This window comes from Aquarana catesbeiana, linkage group LG08 (assembly GCF_042186555.1).
Source record: "Aquarana catesbeiana isolate 2022-GZ linkage group LG08, ASM4218655v1, whole genome shotgun sequence".
In the NCBI taxonomy this organism is placed as follows: Eukaryota; Metazoa; Chordata; class Amphibia; order Anura; family Ranidae; genus Aquarana; species Aquarana catesbeiana.
In genome coordinates, this window is record NC_133331.1 from 80,976,198 (window position 1) to 80,991,756 (window position 15,559).

The window sequence follows — 15,559 nt, forward strand, 5'->3', positions numbered from 1 at the left end:
TTCATGCATTATATCTTTTAGATTCTGTAGTTTACCCTAATGTATTATAGTTCTCATGTAGTACAATTTTCATGATCCTCAATGATAGCCCCTGGCATATCCAATACCCCACAGGGTATATACAGCCTAAGAGGGTAAGTGATACAAGCTTTTTGGAGGGTGTAATTGACAGACCTAATCCGTAGTCTCTTTGCGGTAAGCCATTATCTATATCAGATCCATAGTACAAAACCTAGTAATAAGAGGTCCAGGACGGGAAGCTCTTTATTGCCTAAAGCTCTTTTTGACTGCTATAGCCAGGTGGACAAGGCATAGGAGCACTCAGAACCACATAGGGTGCACCTATGCTGTGGATATTATTGGTGCTAACGATATATGGCAATTTTAGTTCCAAAGACAAAGTGTCCAATTCTAATAATTTTTACCTTTGTATGATGCTGGAATGCTTTGAGGGGTTTCACCGTTTGCTGCATATGTCACATGCTTGATCTAAAGTTGTTGGGTCAGTGATCATGCAGCTGACTGTTATATATGGACTTCTGCAGAAGTTCTGACACTACTGTTTTGCTTTTAATGTACAGTCACTTATAAGATGTTGTGCGTCATCCAAATTTTCCTGGTTTACCACTTTGATGCTAAATAAAAATCTTTTTATACTATACTTAACTCACATTTTAGCCACAGGTATCACCTGCAATAACTGTCTTTTTCTAAACTTCGGCACCTATGCTGAGGCTTTCATTATATGCATGATATTTGGGTTACGATGACAACACTAAGCACAGTGAGCTGGCATAAGGGTGAATAAAACGGAGTATTTTTGCAATTTTTACCCTAATGTGTTATAAATCTTTTTTTCAGGACAGCTTGGGCTTTAATTTGACAGCAAATTTGGATACATATATTTTTATGTGGTTAAAATGATATCACATTAGTCACATCACATTAGAGTAACCTATTTAACGTAGTGGAATAGTAAAGTTCAAGGCAAATATGTGTGCTTTACTTTACCCACTTGCCTACCAGGCCAATTCTGACATCTCTCCTGCATGTAAAAATCATCATTTGCTAGAAAATTTACACAGAACCCCCAAACATTATATATGTTTTTTTAACAGAGACCCTAGAGAATAAAATGGCAGTCGTTGCAACTTTTCATCTCGCACGGTATTTGCGCAGCAATTTTTCAAACGTGTTTTTTGGGGGGAAAAAAGTTTCATACATTAAAAAGACACAAAACAGTAAAGTTAGCCCAATTTTTTTGCACAATGTGAAAGATGATATTACACCAAAAGTAAATTGATACCCAACATGTCCCGCTTCAAAATTGCACATGCTCGTGGAATGGCACCAAACTTTGGTGTTAAAAATCCCCACAGGCGACGCTTTAAAATATCTTTTACAGGTTACATGTTTAGAGTTACAGAGGTCTTGGGATAGAATTTTTTGCTCTCGCTCTACCTTACATGTGTGGTATGAAAGCAGTTTACATGTGGGCACGACTTACATATGCGCGAGCACGTGGGGACAAGGGGGTTTTTTGTTTGTATTGTTAATTTTACTTTTATTTTTCTAGTTTGATGCTTTCTTTTTACATTTTTTTTAAATCACTTTTATTCCTATTACAAGGAATGTAAACATCCCTTGTAACCGGAATAGTGAGTGACAGGTCCTCTTTGCAGTGAGATCTGGGGTCATTAAGTCCCCAGATCTCACCTCTAGGCTGGAAAGCCAAAAAAAAAAAAAAAAAAATGCTGGCCTCCCAGCCGAGGGGCAGCAGCATTGTTTCAAATGCAGAGGCCAAGCGTGACGTCATAACATCGCGCCTAGCCTCTGAATGATCATAGAGACTTCATAGCCCACTACCTGGCCCGCCAAAAATGTATACGGTCATCACCTGGCGCCGGTCGGTTCCTTCTCCGGTTCGCCGATCATAGGGGGGCCGGGAGAAGCACCAGAGGGCAACAGGGGGTGTTGGGGGAACTGAGACATCCCCTCCCGCCACCTGTAAGATCGATCAAGTGACTGAACAGCCGCTATGATTGTTTTTATGGTGAAGGGAATCTCTGGCTGAAAAAGATGACATCTGAATGATGCCTGTAACTGCAGGCATCATTCAGATATCACCACTCAAAAGTCGACAAGAGCTTTATTCACCTTTCGACACTACATTGCATGCAAAGGGAAGCTGGCTGATCCCAACTCAAACATTGCTTGCATTTAAAAAAATTAAATTATCCTATTCATGTACACAGTGTTGCATTAATCTGTGTCTATTTGCCTGGAGTTCAGATCTAAATAAAGTTTTGGCCGAATTGTTCCCTAAAAAAAAAAAAAAAAAAAAAAGGGAGCATAATCATACCTTGCAAAATCCTCATGCATTGATCCATCCATTGGTCTTGGCCCTCTTGCTGGCCCTGGATGCATACGTTCATTTACAGGTCTTTCCATGGCTCTTGCATTACCCTGTGGCATCCATTCATTCATGGAGCCATCTGTGGCCCGAGCACCAGTTGGGAATGGCCGATTCATAGGGCTGTCAGTGGGGCGTGCAGGTCTAGGGTACATGCCATCTCCACCATCTCTTGGGTACATGTGATCATTATTAGAGCCATCCATTGCTTTTGTACCTCCTGGATACCCTCGGTCAACCATGGAGTTTAGCCCAGAACGTGCACCCCTCGGGGGCATCCGAGCATTCATGGGACCACCCATTGCTCTTGGGTCTTTTAGCTGCATCTCTTCATATCCAGGATCTTCCATATTTTGTCCTGTTCTTGGGTCCATCCTTTCATTCATGGAAAAGTCCACGAGCCGTGCAGGGTTTGGATGTATTCTTTCAGATAACGGGCCTTTCATGAGCTGCCCCCTTTCTTTCATCGGACCTTGCACGGCCCGGAAACCTCTTTGAGGCATCCTTTCATTCATTGGCCCTTCCATGCTCCGTAATTCTTGTGGGTGTAACTTTTCATTCATGAAGCCTTTACTTGCTCTGGCATTTCTTATGTTCAATTGGTCATTCATAGAATCCTCCATGTATGGAGTATCTTCCATATAGGCTGCTTCTCTTGGATGTCCCCTTTCACCCATCTGTGCATCCATGGGCCTTGTATTTCTTTGTGGAATGCGTTCATTCATAGAACCTTCTCTTGGATACATTCTTTCATTCATAGTTTCATCCATGAATTGATGCAGGTCTTCACTTGCAGGTCCTGCCATAAGCCTTGAATCTCTAGGGTTCATTCTTTGACCCATGGGTCTTCCCATTGCTCTTGCAATTCTTGGCTGCATCCTTTGATTTAGAGGACCTCGGAAGGAACCAGCCATCGCTCCTCTACCACTGGGGTTAAACCTGGGGGTTTCATTACCAATGAAACCCTCTCTATAAGGTAATTCACTATTCATCCTGTGCTCAGCTTCTTCTTCTTCTTCCTCCTCTTCTTCAAAGGCAGGATTATTCATTTTATTGCGTGGAAACAATGGTAAAGGGTGGGGGGAAGGATCATCATATTGCATATCTGATGAAAAGTCTTGTGATTGCATGGCATGCATTGGGCGACCCCTTGATCTCATATCGTAATCCATGCCTTCATTTAACATCCCAGGGTCTTCAAAAGGTCCTTGCATCTCTCTGGGTGCACGAGCTGGAATGCTCATGAGTGGCCTTGGTGTAGGGTCATGGAAGCTTTCCATATCTGGATGGAAATCTCCAGGTCTTCGTAACCTCTCAGGATACAGAGGCTCTTCCATATCCCCCATGTAATGTGTGTCCTGAGGCTCAAGTGAAGGTAAGCGAAGATCGTGATCACCTAGTATATTTCTAGGGGCAACCCTTGCTCCCCTCGCATCAAAATCATCCAGGCAGTCATCCGATCTCATTGGTGGCATAGGCCGCCTATCACGAGCATCAAAATCTCCAAAGTCATTTCCTTGTTCATCTCTGCAAGACACATTATACTTTAGTTTAGTTTTATAAATTGTAAGACTTTAGAAAATAAAACATGCCCCTTTAATATTTTAAAGTGGAGTTCCACTTGCTTTCCAGTTTATTAAAAGTCAGCATCTACAAAAGAGGAAGAGGAAAAGGAAGAGGAAGAAGAGTAGCTGCTGACTTTTAATAAACACACTGGCCTGTCTCAGGGTCCAGCGATGCAGCTGCCCGAAGCCTTGGGTCGCACTCTCTCCTCTCCATGGCACCGACATTGCAAGTTTGGGCACCCGGCTGCAACAGCTTGGTGGAAGTGGGAGCTGGGTACCTGTCAAAACTAGGTACCCCCCCCCCCCCTTCCCCCCAAATGCCATGTCAGGGGGTTATGACTTCTTAAAGTGGAAGTTCCACTTTTGGGTGGCACTCCGCTTTAACCCAAGTATATTTGATGCATGTAACAAATCTGCAGTTTTATTTACTGGTTGTTGATTTTACAACATATTGTCCCTGTACAGTACTAAGACATGTATCTTCAGGAAATTAAGTCAAATTAAGCAAGTACTAAAAACAAAGTAACACACCTGTTGATTAGTTCAAATCGTATCCTGTAGACACTTGGATGAATACTAAATTTTAGTTTAAAGTAGCACATATATTTGACTTTTGTCATTGTCGCATTTCATCTTTCTTCAGCTGTTGCTCTTTAGGAAGTTATTTGATGCTGAAACCCAAACAAGCTTTCAGTTTATCTGAAATACATGTCAGGTGCATGAAAACAGGTGTGCCAAGTGACACCATTTGTTTTATTGCCCACCCCCAATTTCAGATTGTGTGCACTTCAATACAGGTGTACTTTGCACCTATCATCTTTCGTCTCTCTCATCTGCTCTGAAATCGATGTCTTCCTCAGATCTTTGGATCCCTGATCTGCACATCAACTTCCTGGACCTCCCTTCTCTACAGGCCACCTGCGGTAAGTGCCTACCTTAATAGATCTCCACCACTGTTCAGAGCTCTTTTCTCTTCTTCCGTTGGAGGCAGATCTATGCCAACATTGCTAGGGAACAAACAGAAAATTAAGAAAAACTATTTGTGTTCATATATAAAATGTAGCTAATAAAAAAATTAGAAACAATGTCAAAATTGCAATATAAAAAGAAATCTCAGGTCCCATATTTATTCAATGCTGAAATACAGACAACTCAGCTTAAGGTTCCATTCACATTAGCGCATCTCCAAAGTTCCAGTGCCATTTAGATCCAACTTTACATTCTATGGATCAAAGTTGCATCCAAAGTCGCACCAAGTAGTGCAGGCACCTTTTCAAAGTCACTGCGATTTTAAGTGGCACCAAATTGAAGGAGTGCCACTGAAAAGATTGGGGTGTGACTTGTCATGCGACCTTGATGTTCAAACTCACATGATAAATCACACTAATGTGAATGGAGCCTTACGAAATTTACACATAAACCGACGAAGGCTTACACAGGCAGCTAAACACAACGCTTTTAAAGGCTTTTTTTAAGCCTGTCCAAACGCATGTAGTATGCTATCTGACTGGAGCACAGTTCCCTCCCTGAGAGCTGTGATCCTGACCCACAAGCACTTTGGAGCATGAAGAAGTAGCTGTACAGCAAACATTCTAGTAGCCGTTTCATCCCCAAAAAAAGCCCTATGGAGGGCAGCTACACACTTGTGTGGCCTCAGAGCTGCGTTTTGCGTGGGCATGGCAGTCCATTCATTTGAATGAGCTGCTGTGCCTCCTGAAAAACACAGGGAAAAGGTCCTTGCTCCATTTATGAAAACGCTGCCTGCATGGAAACAGCAAATGCAGTGCAGTGCCCAGTGCGTGGGGGTGCCATTAGGATTAATGGCACCCCTATGCACCTCCTGAGCGGCAGCGCGTTTTTCTGTGTGGGTGGCTGTGGCTGCAGGAGCAGGTGAGGTCCCGCAGCAGCAACCACCCGCACAGGTGTGAACCTAGCCGAGATTCAGCAAAGATCTAGATGCACTCAATTTGTATAAAACTCAGATTAAAAGTTAAACTTCATTTTAAAATACCACCCTTTCCTATTCAAAAACCTATTTAAACTTAGGACTTAAAAGTGGTTTTAAATCCAAAAGCAAACATTATACTGCAGCTTACCAGTTCTTAGATGTGATGGCAGCATTCATTTTTTTTACGCTTTCTTTCACTTTCACCTGGTGATCTGGCCAGTAAGTCTGCTGTTCCTCAAAGGAACAAGCCACCATTCAGATGTAGCAGTTAGAGGGATGAGACAAACCATTTACTACTGACAGAGGTGCTTACATTGATCAGCTTTTATTTATGTAAAACCTTCACCTCAAAAAAGGGGGGAAAAAAAACTTTGCTATAACTGCTTAAAAGGGTGTTAGCTGAAGTTTGGCTTCAATTTGTTAGTGCATCTAAACACTCCCCTTCCCTCTAGGTTAACAATGTTGTCCAAAAGGTGTCTGTTGCGCCTTTATCCAGAGTGGGGGGGGCACTCTAATTCAGGAGGTGTGTTACTAACTAGATCATCAGGTGTAAACAGAGGGTAAAAATCCTAAAAAAGAGAAAACCAATTCAGCCACTATATCTAAGGATTAGTAAGCTCTAACATATTATATTATTGATGTTGGATTTATTACCGCTTTAACCACTAGCCGACCAGCCGCCACAGTTATACTGCAGCAGGTTGGCTTGGCAAATCGCTGTAGCTGTACGTCGCTCCTTTAAAACCACGCAGCAGGCGGGCATGATGACCGCCAGACACCCGCTCCCCAGACATTCAGTAGAAGTGAAGGCAAAATTGGCTGCTTATCAAATGTTGTTGGCTTTCAAACCAATGAAAAGCCAAAAACCACTTTTGAGGTGTAAACCAAAAACAAATCCACACTGATTTTAACAGCCTCAGACACTTGCGGCTCCTCAACTCCTTATTATAGGGGGGCCGTTTTAGTGTTCCATCACCTTTTCCATTCCACAGCAGTCTGCTATGAAATGGAAAAGATTCGAATGGCTTTTGGCAAGAAGCCAATTTTACCTTCACTTCCACTGGCCATTTGGGGAGCCTTTACCTGCTTAGCGCTCTTTCTTGAGAGTCAATTTGGGACGCATAATCTGCTTTTTGCACATTTGTGGACTTCTTAGTTTTAGTCACACATTAGTTACTTATATAGGAGTTGCTGTATGGACTGTTTTTTTTCACTATTTGTAATCATCACACACTTATATTTTTTGTTTGATTATAGCAAGTGCTGCACTTTTGTTTAAATATATTGTTTGGTATCTGTTGACCTGTGCTGGCAGCTGTTTTTCTCCAACAATTCAGATTTTTGTTTTCGATCCTTTGATTTACATTACAGTGAACTCATTATCATGTTCAAGAAACCAGTGGTGAGATGATTTGAGCTGTGACATGGTGCATTATCCTGCTGGAAGTGGTCATCCGAAGATGGGTACACTGTAGTCATAAAGGGATGGACATGGTCAGCAACTATACTCAGGTAGGCCGTGGCATTTAAACGATGATCAATTGGCACTAAGGGGCCCAAAGTGTGCCAAGAGAATATGCCTCAGACCATTATACCACCAGCCTGAACCATTGCTACAAGCAGGATGGATCCATGCTTTTAGGTTTACGCCAAATTCAGGCAACTTTTTTGAATCTTCTATTGTCCAATTTTGGTGAACCTGTAGGATTTGCAGCCTCAGTTTCCTGTTCTTAGCTGACAGGAGTGGCACCCAGTGTGGTCTTCTACTGTTGTAGCCCATCTGCTTCAAGGTTCGATGTGTTGAGCGTTCAGAGATAGTATTCTGCATACCGTGGTTGTAACGAGTAGTTATTTGAGTTACCGTTGCCTTTCTAGCATCTCAAACCAGTCTGTCCATTCTCTGACATTACCAAGGCATTTTCATCCACACAACTGCCACTCACTGGATATTTTCTCTTTTTCGGTCCATTCTCTGTAAACCCTAGAGTTAATTGTGTGCAAAAATCCCGGGAGAGCAGGAGTTTTTGAAATACCTCAGACCAGCATCAACAACCATGCCACGTTCAAAGTCACTTAAATCCCCTTTCTTCCCCATTCTGATGCTCAGTTTGAACCTCAGCAAGTTGTCTAGATGCCTAAATGCATTGAGTTGCTGCCATGTGATTGGCTGATTAGCAATTTGTGTTACCAAGCAATTGAAAAGGTGTTACTAATAAAGTGGCTGGTGAGTACACACAGTAGCATACATGAATGAGATAATTTATATAAAAGCATATCTAAGGTCCCTTTCACGTGGGTGCTGTCCAGTCCAATCAAAAAGCACCTAATCTGACATTAACTAAACATTACTAGTGCATGTCTTTTTTAATGTCAATTATTGATTCACCGCTAGTAAATATTTGCTGAAACTTACAAGTCACATTCACTGCCTTATTCATATGTCCCCAAGTGTCTATAAGATGAGGTTGTGTATATTTACTTTTTTTCTCACTTACACACAATGAAGATACAGAGAAAATTGGTCATACCTTCGCATAGGTCCTTTAATTAGATCCTCAATGTAAACTGCTCCTTCAATTGGATGCCCACGGGAATTTGCAAATGCTAAAACACATTTCGGCATTAGCTTTGTGTGAACCATTTTTACATAATTTAAAAAAGAAACATATCTCCTAATCGTAGTTGGTGAGAAGTGATTTACCAATATATCAGCATTTCCAAAGACCTTCTAAAATTACTAGAATACCTAAAAAATCATGTGTACAATTCCTAATGCATATTATTCACAAAAGTAGAAAGTATAGAACCTAAAATATTTACACCCACAACAATATGACGCAACGCCAATGTGGTGCCTATATTTGAAAAGGGATTAAAGTCTTCACTAAGCATCTACAGACCAGTTCGTTTAAAATAACTGCAAAGTTTGATAAAAAGACCACATAGAGTTTTGCTAGAAAACAATATTTTAAGCAATAGTCAGCATGGATTCATGAAAGACCAAAGTTGTCAAACAAATCTGATTTCTCTTTATGAGGAAGAAAGAACTTAGATAAGGGAATTACATTTTACACAGTTCCTCACACGTGGCTAAAGTGTAAGTTAAAGTGGAATTCCAACCAAAAACAAACTATGCGTAAAAGAATAGGTTCACCTTTTAACAAAAAATAATAAATGCACTTTTTTTTGCAAGTAAAAAAAAAAAGTGCATTTAATACTTTTAGTTTTGGGAGCCTGGAAAGCATCGCACCAGCAATCAGCAGATCATGGGTGCCATGCAGGTCTCCCACAGATTGTCAGTGTAAGCTGTCTGCCCCGTGCATTGTATGGCCAGCCAGTTTCACACGGACAGGAAGAATCAATGAACTACCACAGCGCCGTGGTAGTTTATTGAGAACTATAAGACGAAACCTACAAAGAAAGTCGGGACTTAAAGTTCATTCATACACAGAAATGAATGACAGTCGGACATGCCACGTTTCCTTTAGATTGTGGCAGCGAGCGAGCACGGGGTGGCGAGGTTGGCGGGAAGACTATCCCCAGCTCACTGCCAAAACTTTTGTAACATGTGACTGAACTCCTGCCTACCCTGTGTAAAAAAATAAGTGTATACTTACCTGTTTTTAGTCTACTCCAGTCGCGTGATCCCCTGTGTCCATGCGTGACGATTGGATGAACAGGTGGATTCCTCTCTGCTTTCAATCACTGAGAGCTCACCTGCCGGCAGGCTAATGCACAAGCGCTTCTGATCTCTATCATTTGAGATCCAACAGATCTAGTAAGCAGTTTGTATTTGCATTTTATGCTCCATATTCCAGATGATTCGAATGAATATGTGTCCTGCTTTTTGAGATTAAGTGAAGAACTTTTGCATCTCCTAAATTTTGAAGGATCATTTTGGGATATTCTGTTTTTGTTAAATTCACTTCTGGTTTTATTCATTTATATCACATGGACTATTTGTTTTTTGATACACTCAATTTTTCATAATATCATGTTTTACAGAATTTGTTCACAGCAATATTTATTGTTATTTGTAGCGGTTTCTTTGTGCATCTTTTTCTTCTTTTTTAATATTGGTTTTAGGTTTTGGTATTTGACCTATAGAGGTGCAGCATTTAATCACGCTTTATTTAGTTATATCACTTGTGCACATATTTTTTGTATATATTGATTGGTTAGCGCAAATATCCCCTTCTTTCATGAGTGACGATTGCAGGAGAGAGGATGGAGCATCCAACATTGGCTGGGAAATCAGGAGCCATGGATGTCACCCAGGCTCCCAGGTCCCTGTTGGCACTCCCTCCTCAACCCTGTGTGGTCACATGACCAGAATGGACTAAATATAGGTAAGTATACACATCTATTTTACACAGATAGCGGGAGTGGGGAGGGAACACTTGCGGACCGCCTACCACACTTGTACTGTGGCAGGTTGGCTCTATTACGTGAAACAACTTACCTATACAACATTTCGAGCGATAGACACAATCAGCGAGTCCACAATCGTTTCCAGAGAGGCAGAACGACGATCTGCCTATGTAGACAAGGCAGATCACCGTTCTGACAGGGGAGAAGATAGAGATCTTGTGTTCCTGCTAATCAGGAACACTGATCCCTGTCTTCATCCAGTCAGAGCAACCCCCACGCAGTTAGCAAGCACCAGCTAGGCACATAGTTAACCCTTTGACCGCCCCTGTTAACCGCTTCCCTGCCAGTGTCATTAGTACAGTAAACATGCATATTTTTATTAGCACTGATCACTGTAATCGCTGATCCATTACAAGTAAAAAATAAAGCAAAATGATATAAAAATATCCCATAGTTTGTAGACGTGATAACTTTTGCGCAAACCAATCATTATACGCTTATTGAGATTTTTTTTTACCAAAAATATGTAGCAGAATACATATTGGTCTAAATCAGGGATATGCAATTAGCAGACCTCCAGATGTTGCAAAAATACAAGTCTCATCATGCTTGAGGCTGTCAGTCTTGCTATGCATCATGGGACTTGTAGTTCTGCAACAGCTGGATATATTGCATATCCCTGGTCTAAATTGATGAAGGAATTAGATACAAGAAATTTTTAAATTTTTTATTGGATATGTTTTATAGCAGAAAGTAAAAAAAAATTTTTTTTTTTTTTTTTTAAATTGACGCTTTGTTTATAGCACAAAAAATAAAAACCGCAGAAGTGATCAAATACCACCAAAAGAAAGCTCTATTTGTGGGGGGGACAAATTTTATTTGGGTACAGCATCGCATAACCGCGCAATTGCTAAAGTAACGCAGTGCCGTATTGCAAAAAAGGGCCTGGTCATCAAGGGGGTAAAACCTTCTGGGGCTGAAGTGGTTAAGCTTAGTTAGCATTAATCCGAAATTCCATTCTAAAGTTTATAGGTTTAGAAAATTCAGTTTGTAACTGGATAGGAAAACAGGCTAAAAGACCGTATTTAAAGAGTAGTGAATAATGGTTCATACTCTAAACGCTGACAATTCTTTGCATTAAAAGAGGTATAGACAACAGATAGACACATTCTTTTGCCGCTGTACAAACCAGTTCACAAATAGGATATCGGGGGAACTGGAGAACATGCAGAAAAGGGCAACCAAACTGACAAGAGGCATGGAGAAGCTCAGCTGAGGAAAGATTAGCAGAATTGAATCTATTCTTGCCTGAGAAAAGGCAATTAGGAGGTAATGATTGCCATGTATAAATACATAAGTGGTCAATATAGTGCAGTGATGGCGAACCCTCACACCCCAGATGTTTTGGGACTATGTTTCCCATGATGCTCATGCACTCTGCAATGTAGTTATGCATCATGGGTAATGTAGTTCCAAAACATCTGGGGTGCCAAGGTTTGCCATCACTCATATAGTTTATATAGTGTAGTTATTCACTTTAAGGTCATTACAAAGGATCTCTTTGTCTGGAGGAAAAGGAATTTAATCTCATACAGGAAGATTTCTTCACAGTAAGAGCAATGAAAATGTGGCAAAGACTCCCTCTAGCCAGTGCAGCAGATTGTTTTAACCCCTGTTAATGCCTAAGCACAGTTTTGCAACTCTGACACGTGTTAGTATAAAACCGTACATATTAATCACAACTACTTTGTGCATCCAGGTGAATTAGACATTGGTTTTTTTCATGACAAATCGGGCTTTCATTTGCTGGCAAATGGTAATGGATATCTCCTGAATTGTTTTAATAATAAAAAGGAAAACTGGCCCAATATAGTAAAAAAAAAAAAAAAAAAAAAAGGAAGTAGAACAACCCAAAATAAATTCTCCTGCTCCAGATGATTGCAGCGATACCATATATAATGTATATTTGTTGTTTGTACCCGTAGTACAGCAATAGTGCGCATTTTGTTTTATTTTTTTTATCCTACCTAGAACACAGACACAAATTTAAAAAAAAAAACAACATTTTTTTTTTTTACTCTTGCCCAAAATATACTGAACATGACCTTTGACTCTTAGTTGACCCAAACACTAACCCTGACCCTAGATCTAGGTGTTTTTCTTTATTTTTATTTAATTTTTTTCACACACACACAGTTATTTCTCTCTCTGCAAGGAGAGAGAGAGAAACAAGGTTTCTTTCCTCTCTATTCACAGAGACAGAAACGCATGGGTGGGCTTCACATAACTGATCACTGTGATAGCCAATCAGAGGCTATCACATCGATCAGGTGACCACTCTGTGCAAGGAGCGCGCCGTGTGGAGCTCTCCCAGCACAACGACAGATACGCATATATGCGGCCCCACAGAAAAAACCCCATACAGTGAGGCCGCCTATATGTGTACTGTAAGCTGGAAGGTGTTAAAAACATTTTTTTTAAAAAGCTGGATGCATTCCTAAATGCACAAAATATAACCACATTTTAACATTGCCAGAGCAAACTGGACCATGCTTTAAAAAGGGATGTTTTTACCCTCTTCTGGATCAACTAGGGGTATAGGAATCTGTATATAGAGGTTTTCTGTTTATTTTTTTATTTTCTGTTGGTTGAGCTAGACAAACTTGCGTCTTTTTCAACCTATGCAAAATATCACCCACAACTACAGTTGGTAGGTTGTGTACGTGATAATACAATATAGACAAAGCATGTGCATATCACCACCCAATATGCACCACTTGTTCCAGGTCAAAGATCCACCAAGTGGGGAAGTAAAGGATGGCAAATTAACCACTTCAAGCAAAACGACATACCCGTACATCGCTACTTTGAAAATAAATACCAGGGTTATGGCAGCAGCTAGCTGCCATAACCCGGTACTTTTGGGAATGCCGTGCGTTTTTTCTTTACGATAAAAGTGGTCTCCGCAGCAAGCTCACTTACTGGCGGCGGGAGAGGTGCTCACCCCCCTCCCACCACGCTCGGGTCGTCCCTGCCAGTAGCGGCGGAGATGATCACGTCCTCTCCCGCAGTGTTGCCAACCATCAGTATTTTTACTGGCAGCCAGTAGAAAAACAGGCAATGTTCTCCTGCCAGTAAAAAGAAAAGGTTGCCAGTAACAAATATGGCTGTGACGCTTGGCTCGGAGCCAGCCAAGACCATACGAGTGCCTGTTACAGTGTGTTCGGGAGGCTCTGGTGGAGGCGGTGCCTGAGCATGTCCTGGGATGTCATGGTGCAAGGGAGCCAAGCAGAGCGGCCAGAGTCTTGTGTGCGGGTCTGCGCAATGGGAGCAAGGCAGTGCTTTTCACTTCATTTTTTATTCAATAAAGAACTTTACAGTGTACACTTAGATTGTGTCCACTTTTTATCTCCCTTTCATCTGCCTCATCCATCTGGATTATCCATTGTGCATGCCGCTGGATCTACTCGCCATCCTCACCCCAATGAGTGGGTAACAAGCGTGTTTGATCATTTGTTCACTCAAATGGTCCATCCTATTTGGTAAGAGTATTTTTTACCGATGGTGGAGGATTTTACACTATGAACTTTGGCTGCATCTATTGGCTTTATCCAGTCTTTCACGTGGTGGATTCTACTTGATGTTATGGATGTTGATTGCACCGCACCTTCTTATTTTTATACGTGAGTAGCATGCCTGCATATTAAAAGTGTTCAAACCACACATGTGAGGTATCATCGCGATAGAGTGAGAGCAATTATTCTAGCCCTAGACCTCCTCTGTAACTCAAATGGTAATCTGTAGAAATATTTAAACATAGCCTATGTAGATTTTTAAGAGTAAAATTTTGTCGCCATTCCACGAGCGGGGATAATTTTGAAGCGTGAAATGTCGGGTATTAATTTACTCGGTGTAACATTATCTTTCACAATATATAAAAATATATTGCAACAACTGCCATTTTATATATATATATACACACACACACACACACACATATATAAAAATAATTTTAACTTGTAAAAGTTAAAGTGTAAAAAAGCGGCTCGGTCCTTATGTGGTTAAGGAATTGTTCAAATGACTTAACATATTATAGTGATTTTAGAAGGTTTTTGAAAGCACCGATATAGATGGGGTTACTTTAGTGAAATCACTGCACTAATATATAATTTACATTTAAAATTGATAAGATTCCCATGTAGAGCTGGCAGCTAAAGCATTGACAGCTACCTTTGTTTTTCTAGGCATGAAAGAGACCTTCAATGGAGGTGAAAATAGCATGGATCTCAATCACACTTACCGGTAATTGAATGCAGGGGTCGCCATCCATCTACATCTATCAAGTACCTGAAAATGGCAACAAAGTCGCATTAAAAGAAAATTAAAGTGTATCTAAAACTAGGCAGTGAACTTATTTTGTCTGCTCCCTTTTGTTCTATTCAGCTAAAATTTGGTTTATTTTGTTAAAGTGTTTTTTGTTTGATACGTGCAAAAAAAAAAGAGCCTGTTGATCCTGACAGAAAATCAAATTGTGCCTTGTGTGATCTGCAATACTTAAATATCTTAAATTATCTTATCAAGCTTGACCAGGTCCACTTCTGCACTAAAGAAGACTCCTGTCCTAGGTTATGGAGATGAGAAAAGTTCTCTAGCCTTAAAAGGGGTTGTAAAGCCTCAAGGTTTTTTACCTTAATGCATTAAGGTGAAAAACCTTCTGTGCTGCAGTTCCCCCCTGATAACATGAATGTATGGCCAAACATTTTTTTTGTGTCTTGGATAGAATACCAAAAAAAGTGACTCGTTATTTTGTGGTCTGTGTCCTTTTGGAAACATTTCCTTTACATTATGCCTTGAAGACCCAACAGGAACTGAGTGAAAACAACTAGAAAGTGAGGGAAATCCTGCTGCTTAGTCACTAGAACAAGTGTCCCCAAGGGAAGATTCAAACTCACCTGTTCTGGTGACAACTGTAAAAATCATTATTTGCTTTATCACTTCCTGTCCCAGACTCATTACAATGAGTGAGCAATGTCATCCAATGGACAGGAACTGTGTTACTGGCAGGATCACTTGGTGGAAATGTGAAGGGAAAAAAAAAGACCCTGGGAAAAAAAAAAAAAAAACCCAGATGCGACCACCACATCTAAGGACTGTTAAATTGAATATATGAAAACTCAGTTCCTGGGCTTAAACAGACTGTATATCCCAACTCCAGGGAGAGTAAAAATCCTCCCTTGCATTATGTTGCCACCAAACTGCAAG

The 15,559-nt window shown here is 40.8% G+C and overlaps 1 protein-coding gene across 2 annotated transcripts in view; it reads right to left on the minus strand.

Moving 5' to 3' along the window:
- The window catches only part of LOC141105887 (uncharacterized), an 82,068-nt gene that overhangs the window by 10,568 nt on the left and 55,941 nt on the right, over nt 1-15,559 (minus strand). For both annotated transcript variants that reach the window (XM_073596060.1, XM_073596059.1), the window contains exons 6-9: nt 14,598-14,644; nt 8,455-8,530; nt 4,914-4,985; nt 2,363-3,940 (exon numbers count right to left, since the gene is read on the minus strand). In XM_073596060.1, the coding sequence (XP_073452161.1) occupies nt 2,363-3,940; nt 4,914-4,985; nt 8,455-8,462 (1,658 nt within the window). In that variant the 5' untranslated portion in view covers nt 8,463-8,530; nt 14,598-14,644. The remainder of the gene's footprint in view (nt 1-2,362; nt 3,941-4,913; nt 4,986-8,454; nt 8,531-14,597; nt 14,645-15,559) is intronic.